We start from the raw sequence: 18,956 nt of genomic DNA on the forward strand, positions 1-18,956 counted from the left end.
GGGCACATGTCGGCACATGACGAGGAGGCAGATCAACTTCATTCACAATTAAGCTAAAAATACAAGCCCCCCAGTTCGCTGAATATAATTTATTGTCAAGTGCAGAGTCACAACATTCAAGATGTGTAACAGTCGCAGTCACAGTCGAAATAATTGGGCAGCGGGGAGGCCCACAAACCAACCAAAAAAGAAAGAAGTCTGGATCAGGTCTAGGTGTAACAAAGGGAGAAACTCTGGGAAATACGCAAAATGGGGATGGATGGAGGTGGCGTCACGCTGTCGCTCACAGGAAAATACAGAAGAAAAAGTATAAAAACGCAGAGGGGCTGGGCAAATCAACAACGCAATCTTAATGAAGGCAATAATTCAAACAAAATGCAAAATTCCCTTGGCAAGCTGAAGGAAGTCACGGCGAGTCAGTCACTCCGCAGCGAAGACAGCGTTGAAAAATTGCCGCCCCAGAAAGAATTCCGGGTTGAAATTAAATTTTTACAAAATCAAATAAAATCCAACAGTGTGGCAGTCACTCACTCACTCACTCACTCACTAAATTCAATTCCCCATGGGCCCTCAATTTCGGTCCTCTTCGATCCTCCCCCGATATTATCCTCTTATTAATTAGTTTGTATATTTTTGGCATACGAAAAACGCAACACGAAATTGTTTAACATTTTATTCCCGGCACATTAAGTGGCAACATTTGTCAATTTGTTTTCGGTTGTAATTTTTCGGGGCCCCCAGAGGGGGAGGGTCATCATCGTCACCACTCTCCAATACTCGGACTCTTGGGCGTTTTGTGTGTAGTTAATGGCCAAACATTTGCCTAAATAATGAGGCACCGGTGTATTGCTTTGAATTCGATTTGGCTTGATTAAAAATATATTTCATTGTCGAGACCCGTTGGTTCTGTGTAAGTGGGTCGTAAGTTGGATGTCAGTGGGCCTGTGGACCTGTGGGTGGATCGGAATGGGGGCTTTGGATTGCATTAACTTCACGAGAAACAACAGCTGAGAAGCTAATCAGGCAAATGTGGCACAGTTTTCGGTAAGGTGAATTCATTAGTGCCCGAATACTACGGATACGTTTAGTTTGGGGGGCTGGACAAATGACTAAAGTGGAGTCGTAAGCCAGGTGGCATTGAGTAATGCCCTTTGGAGGGAAAAACATTGGGAAATTCATTGAAAATTTGAAAGTAAAATTGGATAAAATGTTTTATAAATGACAATTTGTTATTGATAAATCTGTTAAAATTAAAAAAATAGATCATTCCCCATGAGATCTATTACAAAGAATTTTTTTTTTGATTGAAGAGTAATTACGGGGTGTTAAATTAATACATATTTCTTATCTCAACAAGGCATTTAATAAATGCTGTTATTTTCTTTTCTATGCCATCACTATTATTACAATATTTGCAATCTTAAACTATTATTTTTATATAATATATATATCAACAATCCATTTAATAAATGCTGTTATTTTCTTTTCCAAGCCATCTCTATTATTACAATATTTCCAATCTTGAACTATAATATTTATTTGGTATGCCGAATACTCAATGTTGTTTTATAATATAACTTTTTGTTTGTTCAATTCCATTTGCTAAATATTGTACGAGTATATAGCAAACCAATCCGCTCCAATGTTTACTGAAATCTAGCTCGCTGCATAATTAAAAGTGAGGAAAAAGTGGAAAATGAAAACGCTCGCCTATTTCCTGTCGCGCAGCAATGCAATTTTCACTTTTTTTCCGTGTCGCTCCGTTTTCTCATTTTGTCAAATAGCCTTAAGGCTCGAAAAGAAGGCAGTTGGCAGGAGGGCAGGGCAAACTTTCGAAATTTAACGCCGGGCACAATGGGGCAGGAACAACCAGGAGGAGGTGGAATCATCGCTGGCTGCCAGCCGCAGTGGCGGAGAACAATTACTATGGGGGGTTTGTTCCTTTTTCGGTCTTATGCAAACAGGAAACGCATAATGAACAAAGTCCGAACGAGCCGAGGAGTCACACTCCAGTCAACTCCACTCTTTTTTGGCCCGGAGAATGGAGCACGCGACTCCAGGAGCAGCAGCAGCAGCTCCTGTTGCCCGGCATTCATTCATTCATTTTTGAGCGGTTTCGTGGTTAACAACCGCTTCCTTATCCTTATTATTTTAATGCCTGCGGCAGCATTCCATCTTACTTACATTTTTCTCCTCGCTGTGTTGTGGCTTAAATATTTTAACTACTGCCAGTGCTACTAGTTGGCTGTCTGTCTACCAGTCTGGCCGTCTGTCTGGGGCTGGGTCTTTGTGCCCGTAATTGGGGTTAACTGCAGGGAGCAGGTGAGTGAGTGAGTGTCCGAGGAGCCGGAGAACTGGGGGATTCGGCATTGTGTGTCAAAGTGTGCCAAAAGGAAAAGTACAATTTTCCCTTCGCCGCACTTATAAATTGTCCGTGCTGGAGTTTAAATTTGGTTTTCCTTCTCTACTCTTCATTTCATTTTTTTTCTGTAGCTTGGGGGCCGGCAATTAACTGCAATTGAAAGTGAAATTGAATTTGTGAATATTTGAGCTGAAATAGACAGTCGCGGTGCTGCTTTTGACAAGAGTGTCAGAGTTGACACGCATGTTGAGAAAATTCAATTAAAAATTTCACTGCAATTGGAACGCTGTCTGTCTCACTCGGTTTTTCACCAACTCATCGTCGATTCAGTTGATAATTATTTTTACGCGCCGAGTTGCAGGGTAAAGTGCATTAAAAATGCAAATGGCAACACTTTGCCACTTTGATGCCAGTGTTGCCAGTGTTGTCACGTTTGCCGTTTTATTAATTTATTAAATTAAAAACAACGCAAAAGGAGGCAACACCGCCGGGCTCCACTCTGGCATGTGTAATTGTAAATTTATGAGCGTGCCACAAATAAAAAGGAGGCCCAACCAGTACTACAGTAAAGTAAAAAAAAAAAAAAAAATAAAAGGACCAACCAGTGGCGGCCGGGGCAACGAGTTCAACTGGGGCGCACTGTCAATCGTGTTGCATGAATTATTAATTATTTGCTTTTCGCACACACATCCCGATAAAGGGACAGTCCGCGAGAGTCCACAGATACAAAAATTTATACGGCGGCAGTGTTGCAATGCGGCATTCGGCTGTCAACTCCGCCACTTTGACAAGGGAAACACTAATAAAATTATTAACCAAAATGGCAAGCAAAAAAAAAAGGCCCAAGAATTCGTTACATCACTGATTGGCAATAAAAAGTGAAACCGAAATTAGTTAAATCTAATTACCTGTCACGCTTTATTGTCTTTAGCATAACGAAATGGATTTGGGCAAAATAAAAAGTCAATGCGTAGGATTTTTACAAAGCCAAAAAAAAAAAAGTCGGGAAAAGAAATAGGTATTTTTGGGTGGGTTGGTAATGTGAGAGTCCAACCCCGGAGACCCACGCAGCATTCAGAATTCTCCACCCCTGGCCACTGCCTTATTTATCCTCCGTTTTCCCCCGGGGACACGGGCCACGGCATTTTCCTTGGCTCTCTGTGAATTATTCAGGCCCTCAATCGATGGCTGGCCCAAGCATCTTCATTGCATACCATACTATATATATACAGTACACGCCTCCCACTTTTTTTCTTATTCTATATCCCTCAGTGCTGCTGACAGTTTATTTGCCAAATTGCTTGCATGTAATATGAAACTTTCTTCCTTTTTTCTGGCCATTTCTGTTTCGGGGCTAATTTTTAGTTCAGCAAGGGGAGATTCCAAAAAAATGTCTCTGGGTGTGTGCTAAATCGAAAATCTGTAACACGCGTCACACAGCATTAAATGAGGAGGATGGTAGAACCAGTGGGTTTACGAGGCGGAGGGGTCTAGTCCACTAATACGGCATGACTCAACCGATTTCCACGTAAAGTATTATGGCGGAGAGACCTATCTTTGTTGGTTTATCTTTATACTTGACTAGATGCACTTTGAAAAAATACTATAAAGTGTTCTACAATGTTTTGACCATTTAAAACGTTGGTTTTAAAATTCATTTTACTGCAAATGTTTTTTTTACAGAACTGACATACTTGTTTTATATCAGTTTAAAATACCAATCTTTTATTATCTTAAAATTGAATTTTAGAGGGTTTAATATTTTTTTAATGCTAATATAAAATGCATTATACCATAAGTATTAAGTTCTCAACGAAACTGGAGTATCCTATATTATAAAACTGTAAATATAGAACATACTACATTAAAATTGTGTTTATATCGAAACATATTTATATTTCTAACAAATGTTTTTATGGAACTATAAAAACCTTTTTCAAGTGCATCTGCCGAACCCCTTTGTCCTGTGCCCTGACCATAATTCATGAAAACTTTTAAATTTGAAAATCTGGCCGTGGAAGGGGGATATAATGGGAGGACGAGCACAGTTATTGTTGCGTTATAAATCTAATTAGAATATGTGAGCGTTCGGGGCCCGGTATCTGAATATGCACGTAGACTAAACCAATTCCAACCCGCTTCCCCTGTACCGCCCTACCCGCCCCCTGCCCATGGCTCATTTCATATGCTCACCGCATCTGGCCGCATCTGAAAATTGCCAATGGCGCCGCTGCGTCTGGGGTAATAAATTTGATTTGTTTCAAATTACAGAAGAACGCAATTTCTTCTCTTTTTTTTCGGTTGCATTTTTTGGGCTGAGCCGGGCAAATCGAATTGAATTTTTGAATCCTTGGCGCTGCGGTTGCTTTTTGTGGGCAATCTTCATAATTTACATAAGCAAATCAAATTGTAAACGTAATGCGGAGACAAAGGAAGCGTAGGGAGAAAATGGAGTCTGAGCCGACTGTGAATGGAACTATGTTGAGTGGATGGCGCAGATTTTCTGCTTTTATTTTCTCCTTGTTTCGAAAAAAAAAAATGTGTCAGCTTTTTGCAAAAGCCTCCTTTGTTTTAGTCAATGCGTCAGAGGAAATTTAGCTCAAGTGGTGAGTGGAGAAAGTTGAAAGGATTGCCACCCGGAAAAAGAGAGTGTGAATCCTTAAAACCCAGAGACCAAGTACAAAATCCTTTGAAGTGAAAGTGTTCAATTTGAGCGCCACTTGCTTTTTATTTTTTGCCCAACACTAAAGAACAATCGATGGATCACTTACCAACACTGTGGGCCAGAATGCCATCGAACTTACACACATGACAGTCAAAATTTTTTTACTTGTGTGTGTCGTGATTAACCCTAGTGAAAATTGTGTAAAATTTCTGTACAAATTGTGGAAGAAATCTGGACACTAGGGCAGTTATAAAACAAGATAAAATCATTAACGAAACTGGGGCGATCAGCTAAAGACATAATGAAGCCCTTAAGATCGGCACTTTAAGGTATACATTTTCCAGTCACTTTTTATATAATAATCCTTCGATTGGCTATTTCTAGAGCCCCATTTCCCCCACCCCAGATCCCCAAAAATCGAATACCCATTCGCTTGGCGTTCAGTTTGCTGTCAACTCTTTGCTTACTAGGAGTGACAGATTAAGGTACCGGACACACAACATATTCTTTAGCAATCTGCGTTTGCGTACGCCCAATATATAGATATATGTCGTTTGGATCGTGATTAGGCCGTATCGGTAGAAATGTCCACTGCCCTGGCAATGGCAGCAGCGGCATCCTCGAGTGCCACGGCAGCAGCAGCAGCAACAACGACGACCACTAGCAACACCACAAACACCACAGCGTCTCCGGCAACAACCACCATAACCACCAACAACCCCATGAACACCATTACCACAACGAAGACCACACCAACGGCTGGAGAAGGTGGAGCAGGATTAATAGAACCAGCTCCAATTTTGGTAATCGAAGAATCTGGAAGGAATGAGGCAGAAGGCCTTGAACCACCATTAGAGGTCAGTATCCCGAAACCAAGAAGGCAACGCAAAACCACAGTGGTGCACACCTGTCCCCGACCACCGGGAGGCTACAAGTACTCCATGGAGTTTCTCTACGGGATTGGCAGTGGCATGGCTGGTGTGACCCTGAATATACCCACGCCTTCTTCCATAACGCCAAGGACTTTGAGAACCACGGCACCGCTACTAACCACCCACATGCCTTTACTGTCCACCATGGGCGTGCCAACACCACGTTCCGCTGGCTGCAGTGCATCGGGAATTCGTTATGCCGGAGCAGTGGGTCTAACAGGAGCTCCTGGGGCAGGAACAGCAGCAGGAGCTGCAACAACCACCACACTGACAACGGCGAGTTCCTCCGCAGGATCAGGAGCAGAGGGAGTGACAGGATCTGTTTCATCCGGTTCCTTACCAGCCAGTGCAGCGGGCGGGATACCAGCTGCCCAGTTCATTTACCAGGGATACCTGCCAACTGGACCCCAGCGACGTCTGTGGCACACGGAGAATGCCGTCTGGCAGTTTGATCGGAATTATCCCTATAATCAGGCTTATTCCTCGCAATTTGGAATACCCATGATGCCGGTGGGCTTTGAGCATCCATATGGTCAGAGGATTATCTATCCGGGTTACTACAATCAGGCCACGGCGGGATTACACGCAACGGTGCCTGGAATTTCGAGGACCAGTCGCCATGTGACCACCCAACAGCCACATTTGTTGGCCCAACCGGCGGCTCCAGGAGAAGCTACTGAGGAAGCCCCTCCCAGCTTGGCGAATACTCCTCAGGTGAGCAACCCATGGCGTTACGGAAGACCAGGTGCACACCGCGATCGCTTGGGATCGGGACGACAGGGAGTGGCCACTACCCCGGGTTCAACTGTATACCACAGGGATTCCAAGACCTACTACAACAGCATCACTGGAGGAATGGGTGGCGGACCTCGATACAAAACACCTTTTGTGGCAAATCCACGTAGTTATCAAAGCGGAGGAACTGTAGCTGCTGGAGGAGCAATAACAGCTGGAGGAGCTGCAGCAGCCGGAGGAGCTACGGCAGCTGGAGGAACAGGAACCACCACCGCAGTGGCCACAGCAGCTACTCCAGCAACAGTAGCAACCAGCTCCAATGAGCCAGCGATTTCGGCCAACAATCGCAGCAATCAGGGATCTTCAACCCACAACTTTTCCAGAAATCGTCACAGTTCCAAAAAAGGCGGCAAGAATTCGGTGGGCAAAGAGCAGCAGACTTCCCACTCGTCCGGCTCCCTGTCCAATTCTTCCTCGAAGTCCCAACTGGACAGGCATCCCACCAGTTCCAGTACCTCGATATCGCCCAGCAAACAATCCAATCGCATTTATAAGAACCGGATGCGCTACAATGCCAATGCGCCAGCTGAGCAGAAACCTCAAACCACAGCAGCTCCAATGAGTAACAACTACCAACCGCCACAACGACCACAAAGCGGCGGACGTAGGACTTCCAAGTTCCAGGGAGGAAATGCCTATCAAGGACACACTGCCAATCGACAGCAATCACGATACTATCAATCCCGACATATGGATACTTATGTCTACCAACCTGGTCACTATATGGTTTATCCATCCGGATCACCAGTTTTGGGAGCAGCATCAGGAGGAGGAGCAGCAGCAGCAGGAGGTGTAGCAGGGAGTGGAGTACCTATGCCAGGAGGAGCAGGAGCAGGATCTTCTGGAGGAGGAGGAGGAGCAGGAGCAGTAGGAGGAGGAGGAGCAGCCACGGTCACGGCCAGCAGCGCCACCTCGGAGGGCGAGCAGCCGCTGGACTCGGACTTTGATCAGCGCCAGGAATATGCTGACTTGGGTCTGGATCCAGCCAATGGCGGCTTCTCCTCCGACCTGGAGCCGCTCAATTTCAAGCAGGACACCTCCGAACTGGACGCCCACTCGTGTCTGCTATCGCATCCGAGTTCCGAGGTCGATGGCGATGATGGCCGCTCCTTTGCCAGTTTGGCTCCTAGTGTGGAGAGCGATGGGACCGAGAGTGATCTCAGTGAAGCCTCCGTGGAGTCGGTGGTGCGGGATATTATGGTCAGTTGTTTAGCCTTGGCCACTGGGGCACAAGAGCCCGATCTCAGTGGCCCAAATCTGGTGCCCTACGGCGATATGCATCATCTCAGGGAGCTGGAGAGGAAGTCGCAACAAACTGGACTGATCAACGGTTACAGGAGCCACATGCATCCCACTTTCAGTCCCAGAGGGATGAGCTGTTGCGGGGATATGTTAAGTCAGCCTACAGATGACTTGGTCTACAAACTGGACCCGGATCAGAAGGATGTCTATGATGCTGGAAAGAGCCACTTGAAGGAGATAACCGAAGAGCCCGACAACATCTCTGTGGCCTCCAATCTCTCCTGCAGTCCATCCGCCTGCTCCAGCAAAAGTGCAATGGCTCCTAGTTCCGCTAAGGTTAAGAGCATAACGGTAGGTTAACTGCCATCCTTTCCAGGAACTGAATTCTTTTTTTTTCGTGTGTCCAATTGTTTAATGGTTTATTTTTATATGACAAAATTTGTATAAGATTTTAATAACTTATTTTATAAAATAAAATCTTATTCGTTATGGATTTGAGGAGATTTTGTAAAGTTGTATAATCCTAAGTAGTTCCATTAGTTACTAAATTTCGAAACTACAGTTCCTTAAACATTTGGTCACCGATAAAAATTGTATCATCTGTCCCTATCCTAATTTATTACCTAATCCCAATCCTAAATCCCAAAGCCAGAAGAAATCATTGAAGAAGAACTTCCCTTGGTTATTCACAATCGCTATTGGCGTGAATTCTTTGGTTATACGCCAGCGGATCGCTTTTTGCTCCGAGCCAAGTTGGTGGAAATGAAAAGACCTCCGAAAATCTTGGCCAACAGGAACAAATGGGAGCCCCTATCCATTTCCATCTGGAGGAAGTTCCTTGGGGCCCAGCAGACAAGTCACGTTTACAAGACCAAGATGCGACTGTGGCGTTCCATTTACACAGTGGCCATGGTAAGTTTAGTCGGGTTTTTGTAATAAAAAGCTAAAATAGATTATCTACCAATCTGCAGACGAGCTATCCAAGATATGGCCTTTATCTGGTGGGCTCTACTATATCATATTTTGGTTCCAAGTGCTCGGACATGGATATTTGCATGCTGGCCTGCACAAATCCGAACATTGATCCCCGCATGGAGGCCGTATATCATCTGCAATTGATGAAGGATCTGCTGAGCCGCACGAATATGTTCCAGGACTTTAATCTAATCGAGGCCCGGGTGCCCATACTTCGATTCACTGACCGGCGTCACAAAGTGGAGGTGGACATCAACTTTAATAACTCCGTTGGGATCAGGAACACCCATCTCCTGTATTGCTATTCCCAGCTGGAGTGGCGAGTTCGTCCGATGGCCTTGACTGTGAAACAGTGGGCCCAATATCACAATATCAACAATGCCAAAAACATGACCATATCGAGCTATTCCCTCATGCTGATGGTCATTCATTTTCTGCAGGTCGGAGTAAATCCCCCAGTGCTGCCATGTCTGCACAAGCTATATCCGGATAAGTTTGGACTTCTTCATCCCAGTGATTTTGGATATGTGGACATGAACGAGGTGATTGCTCCCTTTCAGTCGGAAAACACCCAATCTCTGGGTGAGCTGATGCTGAGTTTCCTGCACTACTACAGCATGTTTGAGTACGGAAAGTATGCCATCTCTATAAGGGTGGGTGGAGTTCTACCCATCGAGATTTGTCGCGCCGCAACGGCACCCAAAAACGATATACACCAATGGAACGAGCTGTGCATCGAAGAACCCTTCGATCAGACGAATACAGCCAGATCGGTGTATGATTCGGACACCTTTGAGCGCATCAGGGCCATCTTTATGGCCAGCTATCGGAGGCTGGAGTCGACGAGGAATCTTAATTCCATATTCGAGGGCTACGACGGACCCACAATCCTGATGCAACAGCCCTCGATGGATTCGGAGAATGAATTCTACGAGAGTCAGCACCATCATTTGGTGGCGAATAGAGGCTCTTCCAGATCCAATAGCAAAATGACCTCCCCGAGACCTTCAAAACTTATGGTGGACAAAGCAACCACAGCCATCTGGAGTGATATCAATAGAAAACCAGATCCCTTAGCCAGCAGCTACAAAAACTATGATACGAGCAGCGAAAGTGCTGCCAAAAAAAACAAGGTCTCCAAAGAGGACTCTGTGGCCACCGAGCCACCACTTGCTTAGAAAAAAAAAAAAAAATATCACCATATAAAGAAACCAAAACCCAAAAATACATACCACACACACTTACACCATCTAAAAGAAAAGAAATACTTTTATATTCCTACGCTAATCGGGATGTAAAAAAAAATTGCAAGGTTGTAAACGGAAGTTTTTTGTAGTAGTTGCCGGACGCTTTTAAAACCGATTTAAATTTGACGTTGGATAATTATATATGCATAGTAGGAAATTAGATAATTTCGATTCACTATCTGTGAAATGACCAAATAAATAACGACACATCTATCTCAACGCAAAGTCGGTCGCAAAAAAAACACTAAAATATGCAAAAATGCAAGAAACAGTTTCAAGTGTTTGCGTACCTCAACGACTAAACTCGTTTTCACAAGCTTCACAGCAAGATAATTGCTAAAAAAAAAATCAAAGCCTGGAAAATAATAATTAAAAATCCGAAAAAAATAAACAAAATTCAAAAATGTAAAAAAAAAAAATATAAAATCAAATTTTATATAAAGTAGGGAATCATACATTTTTACAATTCCTACTTTTTATACAGGAGGCATAGGGTTTGTAGGTCACATAAATCATAATAATGATAAACATAAAACACCTAAAAACAAAAAAAAACTTAAAATGAATAAAATGTACCACAAAAAAACTATACAATTTATAACAAAACAGTGTAAAATTTAAAAACCGCGCCAATCTTCACAAAAAAGCTTACGAGTTAAACGGTAGGGTGGCAAACTCAACCAAGAACTTGAATTTACCTGATGATAGCGCCAAAAAAAAATTATAAAATATAAAATCCTAAACCAAATAACATTAGGAATTTGTGGGAGGTGTTTAAGTAGCCGTGTTTTCCACACAACTCTGAATTTCAATACATGTGTGCATAAATCAACCCAATGAAATCATCCATCATCAGGCCATTAAAATCGGAATCTGATCCCAGATCCCATGAATGCCTTCATTTCAACACTTGGACTCTCCTGGGGTCTCGAACTATATGCGAATGAAATTATTTAGGATGCTCAATTTGATATTCCGCCCTTATTAATTCTTAGTGGTTGCCGTCATCATCGAATATCACCCTTGGGACAGGCACACACTCTCCGGATGGCCGAAATTCTCGCACATGTTTCAGTTTGGCAATTATCTAAGGAAATCAAATCAAATCATTGATGCAGCTGTTACGCAATAGAGGCTTGGATAGTAGAGGATTGGATAGAGGATGGCTGAATGGTGGTAGCTGATGGACAAAGCCATTCTGTTTGAAAGGGGGGGCGTGTCGACAGGTCCAGGCATTTTCCATTTACCATCCAACCATCCAAAACTCTGTTACCATCTCTCTGTGCATCTGCATCTGCATCTGTTTCGGTTCGGTATCGATGGCAACCAAAAATGTCAGTGCAGCAAATTATTTCATCAATTGCAATGCTCGATTTCAGAAGGTTCACAATCGATGGCCGTGTGTTTTTGGGGGTTGCTTGGGTGTGGGGTATCCTGTCGTTGGGTAATTGATATAATGCCGATGGTTCCTGTCGTCGCCCACCTAATGGCGAAAATTGTCAACGGGATTTGGTTTGGGATTTTGGATTGCAATTGGGTGGGTGGTTGGTTGGCTGGCTGGCTGACTATATGCGGATGGTTTGGCTGTAATGCAATATCAAATGGCAGCAACGCTCCATAATCATCATCATCATTAACGCAGCCGAACAATTGTCACACTAATTTGTGCATATGTGCAAAAATGTTTGGCAATTAAACGGTGCAGCCAAGTCGTCGTTGTCGTCCCTCAACCATTTTTCATTCTCCCAAGTAATTAATGTCTTTTGTTAATGGTAATGCATTTGCATTCGAAATTGGAATTATATACCCCCAATCCAGGGCTAAGACAATTTGCACAACAAAGGGCGCTGTTCGCTGGAATGCTAGAGATGAACTTCATTAAAATTTTGCACGGACGGGAAAAATTTGTAAAATGGCAGGAGGGGGGCGAAAATTGAGGGAAAAATAGAGAGCAGCAGCTGCTGCATTAAAATTCCTGTCCGGGATTTGGTCTTTGGTCTTGAATAATTATTCATTGTCATTGTAATTGGCGTGCCAGGCGCTAAATGGAATCATAAAGGGGGGCTAAAGGGGATAGGGAATAGCGGGTGAAAACTCTGCCTGACAATTTTCATTTTTCCACCAGAGCCAGCAAATTGAAGTTGCTCGATTACTTGGACACTTTTCTTTTTCACATTTTTTTTCTGCCTTTTTGTCCCTCCCACATGAGAGATTTTCCTTTTTTTGTCTTTTTCTGGGCTGGAGCAAGAGCGATTACTCCCCATGGATCTCGGGATCTGGATTGGGATTGGGATTGGGTTTTCGGTCTTGGCTTTTATATTGTTTGGGACACGTACGGGAATTTTCATTCGATGTCATTTCAATTTTCCTCTGCTCTTTTTTTTTATGGACGCACAGAGACAAAAAGGGTTTGGATTGGTTTGGAAAAGATGCAGCTAACACAGAAGAACCCGACATGGGATTGCGTTTCAATGTCTCTGGGCCTTTGTTTCCCCGTTGGTCACTGAGCAACAAATTACCTGAGGCAGGTGGACAACTGCAGAACCGTAGAATAAGAGAGTGAACAACTGAACGAATGGATGAATAAATGAATGAGTGCATGGGGAATGTGTGAGTCCAAGGTTGAGTGGCTTCTGATTGAGTTGAGGGGGATGGCTCTTTTGCCTTCCAGCCCTCTCGCTTAATTTTAATGAACTTTAAATGCCCTTAATGCCATTTTAGTTTTTCAAAAACAGCTTACTAAATTATACTCTCTATTTGTTCTTTTAATTGCAGGTAAGCTCATTACGACAAACCTTTTTAACACACCACAAAAGCAGCATCAGGCAGCAACAAAAGCAATAATAAATAATGTTAGCGTAAGTGCTTGTCTACAATTTTAATTAGTTTTAAATGCAATTTAATGCATTTGTTTTACTGTTTTCTGTTTTCTCTTTTTTTTTTGTCGTAGAGCCATGTTTTGGTTTGCCTAATGCCAAAGCACTTAGCATAATTCAGAGACAGAGAGCTGAATTTAAATTTGAAAACAATAAATCATTTCAACTTTGTGATAAATGCCGTGCATAATACAATGTAGATTAGTGTGGGCGAATTGCTCACATGTGTGTGCATTCCCGCACAATTAGAAATGCATTAAATATTTAAAATCCTGCGTCGTCATATTGTGGACATGATTTTCGTGCCCAAAACAAACAATTATATTTGTTTGCCAGCACTTGATTGTATGTACTCTCCACACGCTATGAATAGAATCTAAAAACTCAACAAAAAAAATAATAAATTTAAAAATTGTTATAGTACAATGACGCATAACAGATATAAATTTTAAAAGTATAGTTGTTTTTTTTATCCACTTAGAACTTATCATTTGGGCAACTTTGTTTTACGATCTACCATAATAAAAATGTTAAGACATATGACATTAAAAGTTCTTCCACTAGTTTTATGGCTTATTTAGAGTTTGTTTTCTTCAGTTTCCGCCCCATTGCATTTAAAACAACTCAATTTCTGTAATAGCCACGCCCCTCGGATAGTTAAACGCCTTGGCAATAACAATTTGGTAAAGAAACAACAACGAACAAAAATCAATCAATGTAAAAGCCGCGGAAAGTTGCCTTACAATAAGGCTTTAAGGCGTGTTTGAACTGTCGCTGCCACGCCCATCGCCACCGCCTTTTCCGCCGATTCGGCAATCAAGCTCATTTATTATGCATTTTTCATATGACGGGTTTTTCTTCTTTTTTCGTTCGTTTTTTTTCGGCGAATTCTGGGCAGACAATTTAAAATCAACCGCAGAAAAAGCTGCATGTCCTGCCTCCTCAGGCTGGAAAATTCTGAAAAACCATGAGTGTGCGGAAAAGAGAGGGAAGAGTGCAAAAGGGGTTAGAGCGAGACGGGGCACACGCATGCCAGAGTTGCCTTTGTGTGACAAGAGTGACAACCGATGGAAACAAAATCGATCGCAAAAATCCACGCACACACAAATTACCCGCATTTTTTGTTTATATGAAAATTGAAATTCATGCAGAGCACAGCCCTTCATCATCCGTGTCCATATCCATATCTGCCCGAATATATCTAGCTGCAATCCATATCCCTGTCGTATCGCTGTCATCGATTTCCCCCTAACAATCTATCGATAAGGATTTCTTTTTGCACAGTTGCGGGTGAGAAAATGTAACTGGGATTGTGAACTGCAAGGCTCTGTTTTTGTTAAAGCAAATTCATAAAAATGATTTTAAAAATATATAAATACATATAAAAAGCGAGTTTTTAAGCATTGAACTCTAAAATTACTTTAACGCTTTGTTAAGAACATTAATCCAAACATTAGTAGGTCTTAAAAAAGAATATAAGCATTGAACTCTAAAATTACTTTAACGCTTTGTTAAAAACATTAATCCACACTTTTTTTATAATGTCATAATATAAAATCATATTTTAAATATTCCTGAAATCTGAAACAAACAAACTCTGAAACAAAAATGTTGCTTAGTTTTCTGTATTAATTTTAAACTAGTTGCCCAATAGTTGTGCTATTACTTTGACTGACACTGTAGTTCGTTACATAAATTGTTTCTTATTTCTTTTTGGGAATGTTGAAGAGTTACGAAAAGAGTTTTGGCGAGGGTCGCTTGTTTACCTGGCCCCCGAGGGTTGCCACATGCACATTTGCATATCGTTTCAAGTGCGAGCCAAGTAAAAAGGGGTCGCACTTTTCGGTGGGCGGGGGGCACTGAGGTTGAGTAGGCGTGGCACTGCTTATCGCCACAACACTTGCCGCGAACGGGGGCAAGTATTTCCGTTGCCTGGGCACGCTTGTTAGTCGAGGAGCCGCTAGGGAAAAAATTCGGAGAGGTAGGGGGCCTGAAATGAACTGGGGAAATGGGAAATGAGGTGGCCTGGTGGAGTTGCAAGTGTCAGCTCTGCGGCGGAGTTCAAGTCGAAGTTGCTGGTTGTCGCTTAACGATTTCGTGTCATTTTTTGCATTTCCTTCTTGTGCCCGGCTTTCAGTTTTATTTTCCACTCCTCTCCACCTCTCCACTCCAAAGGATTTTCCTCCTGCGGTTTTCCGCTTTCGAGTGTGGCGGCGGCCAGTCTTATCGCGTGCTACCTGTGTGGCACCTTCAGACAGCCACAGACTGGGAGAGAGTGATAAAATTTAAAGCAAAATGTAAAAAAAAGTAACAAAAAAATAATAAGAAAAACAAGGCGGCTTCAGGGAAATTCATACTTGGGTAAAATAAATCATCAAGTAGGAGAAGCAGCAGCAGCAACTCGTAAATTTCTCTGGCCTCTTCGTGTACGTGTTAAAAACTTCTCACGTGTCAGTCGTTAGGATCTCGGAAAAGTGAAGTAAAGTCACAGGACTCGAACGGATGTTCGCTCTATCTGCAATGCAGAAGATAACTTTGGCCCGTCTGCCTGGCATATCATTTGCATTTGGCACCACACCACACCACAAACGTCTTGGCTCGATTATGAATTTTTGTGTTATAGTTATTCCAAAATGATGAATGTTCTTGGGGAGCCCAGCCAAAAGTGTCTGCAATTAGTAGCAGGAAAGGAGGTTTGTGCAACTCCAAGGAGTTGTCCTCGCGAATCCGATCAATTAAAAAGCAACTTACGGATGCCGGTGGTCATGGCGCTGCCTTCCGACTGTCAGCTCCTCGGAGCTCCTCGTCGTGATTAATTTCAGTGCCCATTTGCATGCGCCATGGTGAATGATGCCATAATCCTTGCTGGCTGCTGTTCTATCCTGTCCCTTTAGCAGCTCCTTTGTCTCACACCCCGCTGCTGTTTTAAGTAATTTGTGGCCTTAACTAGAGGGTATTGTGAATATGTTAAGGAGCTGGGGAAATACTCAAACAGTTGGTGGTCAAAACAAGGCTTTTAATGAGGATCCTAGGGTTTTTTGTTTAACATAATTTATTCTTTGGGAATCTTTTAATACTTATATTATAAAATAAAGACCCTATTGCTTGCCTTATTTTCAAGATCTTCTTAGAGAGTATTTAACCCTTCGGCTCTTTGAGACATTTAAACATTTTTCCCTTCATCCCGTTGGTAAGAGAAAGAAATTAAAAAAAGAACGAGTCTCGCTTGCCAGGATAAGGCTTAAGTGTCTGCCTGGACTCAGACTCCTACCTGCTGTACTGCGTCCTTCGTCCTGCATCCTGTGTCCTTTTCGCCGTAGCTGGACAACGTTGCAGTCCGCGCTGCGAGGAATATTACAAAAAACGTGCCAAACGTTTATTTAAAAGGATTTATGTGCGTTACGTGCTAAATGTGAAATAATAATTTTTCTCACTCATTCTTTATACCCTGGATGGCGTTTTTTTTCTTCTTTTTTTTTTTAATACCTTTTGCCAGTGCAGAATGCAGTTAGAGTGGGTGAGCGAATATACTCTACCCATCTCTTTTCAACTCTATCTGAGCGGGGGGCATTAACTCAAGTCCTTTTCACAATTTTTATTGAGCTGACTGAACGCATGAAATTTTTGTGGAAAAACTCGAGGCTCTTGCACACACAGACTTTTCAACTGAGATTTTTCCCGACCAACGGCTACGAGACTTAATTGCATTTCGAGTTGCTGTAGTTATTGTTGTTATTATTGTGGTTTCTTCATCAGCTCCTTGTGGGTCTTAAGTGCTGGCCGAAAGGAAAAGTTTTTCCCAGTTTTCTCTGGCTGCCATTGCCAATTTCCAGCTTTCTTCGGGGCAATTTCTTTATTTGTATTGAAATCGAAAATGCGTAGCTGGGGAATACCAGAAATCCGAAACTGGGAATTGGAGTGGTGTCTAAAAATGGGCAGAGAAGAGTGGCCACAACAATGGTTAGGACAGCAGCAGTCCAAGTTTAAGTCCTAGTCCATGGTCCATGTTCATTTTCCCCAGTTGGGTTTCTACTTATTATTATGTGCTATACCTCTCTGTCTCTCTCTTGGGTAGTATTGCCACCTCTTTCTCCCACTGTATAGCTGCCTCTTTCTCGGGCCGTCTGTGCGTTTGTTTTGCACCCCGCACGCATATAGCATAATAATTAGGTGGAGAGTCCTTTTGCCAGACTCGTCCTGTTAATGCGAGACTCCTTCTGTCTTCTGACTTTAGCCCAGTCCAGACAAAGAGGGATATATCCAAATGGAAAGAGACGGAATGCTGGGTGCAGAGGGAGAGATAAGAGGGTCACACTTTCCACAGTTCATTTTGCGGCGCACAAAGTTTCTTAATTTTTTCCTTTGCCTTTTGTCTCTGGCAAATGGCAAACACGAAAAAGAGAAAAGTTTTAATATGATTTGCAGTCAGACAGCTAAAAATAATTAAAGCTGGAAAGTCAGAACACCCAGTCCCTTAAATTCGTATTTCGTTCTCTTCATCTTGCGAGGGTTCCTGAACTTTACTTAGTCATAACTTATGCATATGCATCTTGGCCTCCAGGAATTCACAGGATAAGTGGGCGTGTGTGAATAGTTTTTTTGTGCCCTTTTGCACTGAGAAAAGATATTTAGTGATAATATAGAAGCAAAAGAAAACCTGGTGTCTAAATTCAATAATGAGGTACAAGAATTACATTTTCAAGTATATATTTTATTTTTTAATAGCTCGAGTATAAAAATATATCATCATTATACCTAAGATTCAAGGTAATGAGTCACCAGATAATGTGAAAAGTAGGTATTTATTAAAGATGATGTTTCTCTTTTTTTCTTCACCCATTTCCCCCGTTTTATAAATCTTTTGTCTGCGTTTTGGCCATATTCCTCAAGACTCCCAGGGGTTTTCACTGTTCTGTTTGTCAAGACCAGTTTTCTTTTCTTAATTTTCTTCCGCTTTCTTTTCGAGTGTAGACAATGTGCTCCTTTTTTAACTTTGCCTTAACTTGACTTTTTTTTGTGCACAACTTATTACCTTAAACTTGGCGAAAAGGTTGTTGACTGGCTGCAATTTGTTGACACAGACAGACGACTTCTAAAGTGGGTGTAAGGATATGGGCCTGAACGTGTGTGGATACCTTATATATACACGTATTTAAGGTATATGTGTGCAAGTTGGGGCTGTTGTCCTTGGGATGTGACTCTTGGGCATGTGCATGTACCTAAGGAGCTTGCAAATTGAAATTCATATGCGAAAAGTGTGTGTTTTTCCGCTCTTGATATGCGCCTGTCCTTTCGCAGTCATTGTTTTGCATTTGTCGAGTGCATTAGGGAAAGCCTGGTTTTCTTTTTGTAATTTTCATTAGCAAAACGCAGCACTCCGCTCGGTTGACCAAGCTGCCATTTTCTGCACATTTCTTTCTCTTTCTCCGGACGCCATGGAGTGTTGAAAGCTTTAAAGGCGCTCAAGTGAAAGTAATCTTCTGCATTTTATGTTTGTCTAATTCAATTAGGCCAAGAGAGAAGATATAGAAAAATGGATAAGAAATAAAATAAAATCCAAAAAGAGGCTTTTTCTTTAACGAAAATCTACAAACCAGCGATGCAACTTTAAGTTCCTTAAAGACTTACTGGCTCTGAAATTAAGTTAGGTTGCTATCTCTTCCGCAACGCTGACTAAGGCAATAAAACTTCAATTAAATTAAATAAATCTCTGTAAAAATGTGCAACTTTTCCAAGAGGGAGAGCAATCAACAAACAGCCTGCGGTCATCATTAAATGTCTAATTTATTTCGAAAACAACAACAAGTACGAACGGGAAAACTCAGTTTTTTACAACAGGATTTTCCTTTTTCTTTGGCCAGC

The 18,956-nt window shown here is 42.3% G+C and overlaps 2 protein-coding genes across 5 annotated transcripts in view; both read left to right on the top strand.

Moving 5' to 3' along the window:
• Positions 1 to 18,956, top strand: part of SKIP (Shal K[+] channel interacting protein) — a 162,091-nt gene that overhangs the window by 78,873 nt on the left and 64,262 nt on the right. Inside the window, exon 5 of one of the 4 annotated variants that reach the window (XM_070996795.1) lies at positions 12,994 to 13,077. The exons of the other annotated variants lie outside the window; for them this stretch is intronic. Coding sequence (XP_070852896.1) covers positions 12,994 to 13,062 — 69 coding nt within the window. The 3' untranslated portion in view covers positions 13,063 to 13,077. Of the gene's footprint in view, positions 1 to 12,993; positions 13,078 to 18,956 lie in introns of those variants that run through there. 4 annotated transcript variants of the gene reach the window in all.
• On the top strand, positions 5,416 to 10,969 carry Gld2 (GLD2 poly(A) polymerase). The gene is made up of 3 exons (XM_036817050.3): positions 5,416 to 8,347; positions 8,645 to 8,908; positions 8,968 to 10,969. Exons 1-3 carry the CDS (start codon positions 5,612 to 5,614, stop codon positions 10,147 to 10,149), a joined length of 4,182 nt encoding a protein of 1,393 aa, XP_036672945.3. The 5' UTR covers positions 5,416 to 5,611; the 3' UTR covers positions 10,150 to 10,969.

This window comes from Drosophila suzukii, chromosome 3 (assembly GCF_043229965.1).
Source record: "Drosophila suzukii chromosome 3, CBGP_Dsuzu_IsoJpt1.0, whole genome shotgun sequence".
Lineage (NCBI taxonomy): Eukaryota > Metazoa > Arthropoda > Insecta > Diptera > Drosophilidae > Drosophila > Drosophila suzukii.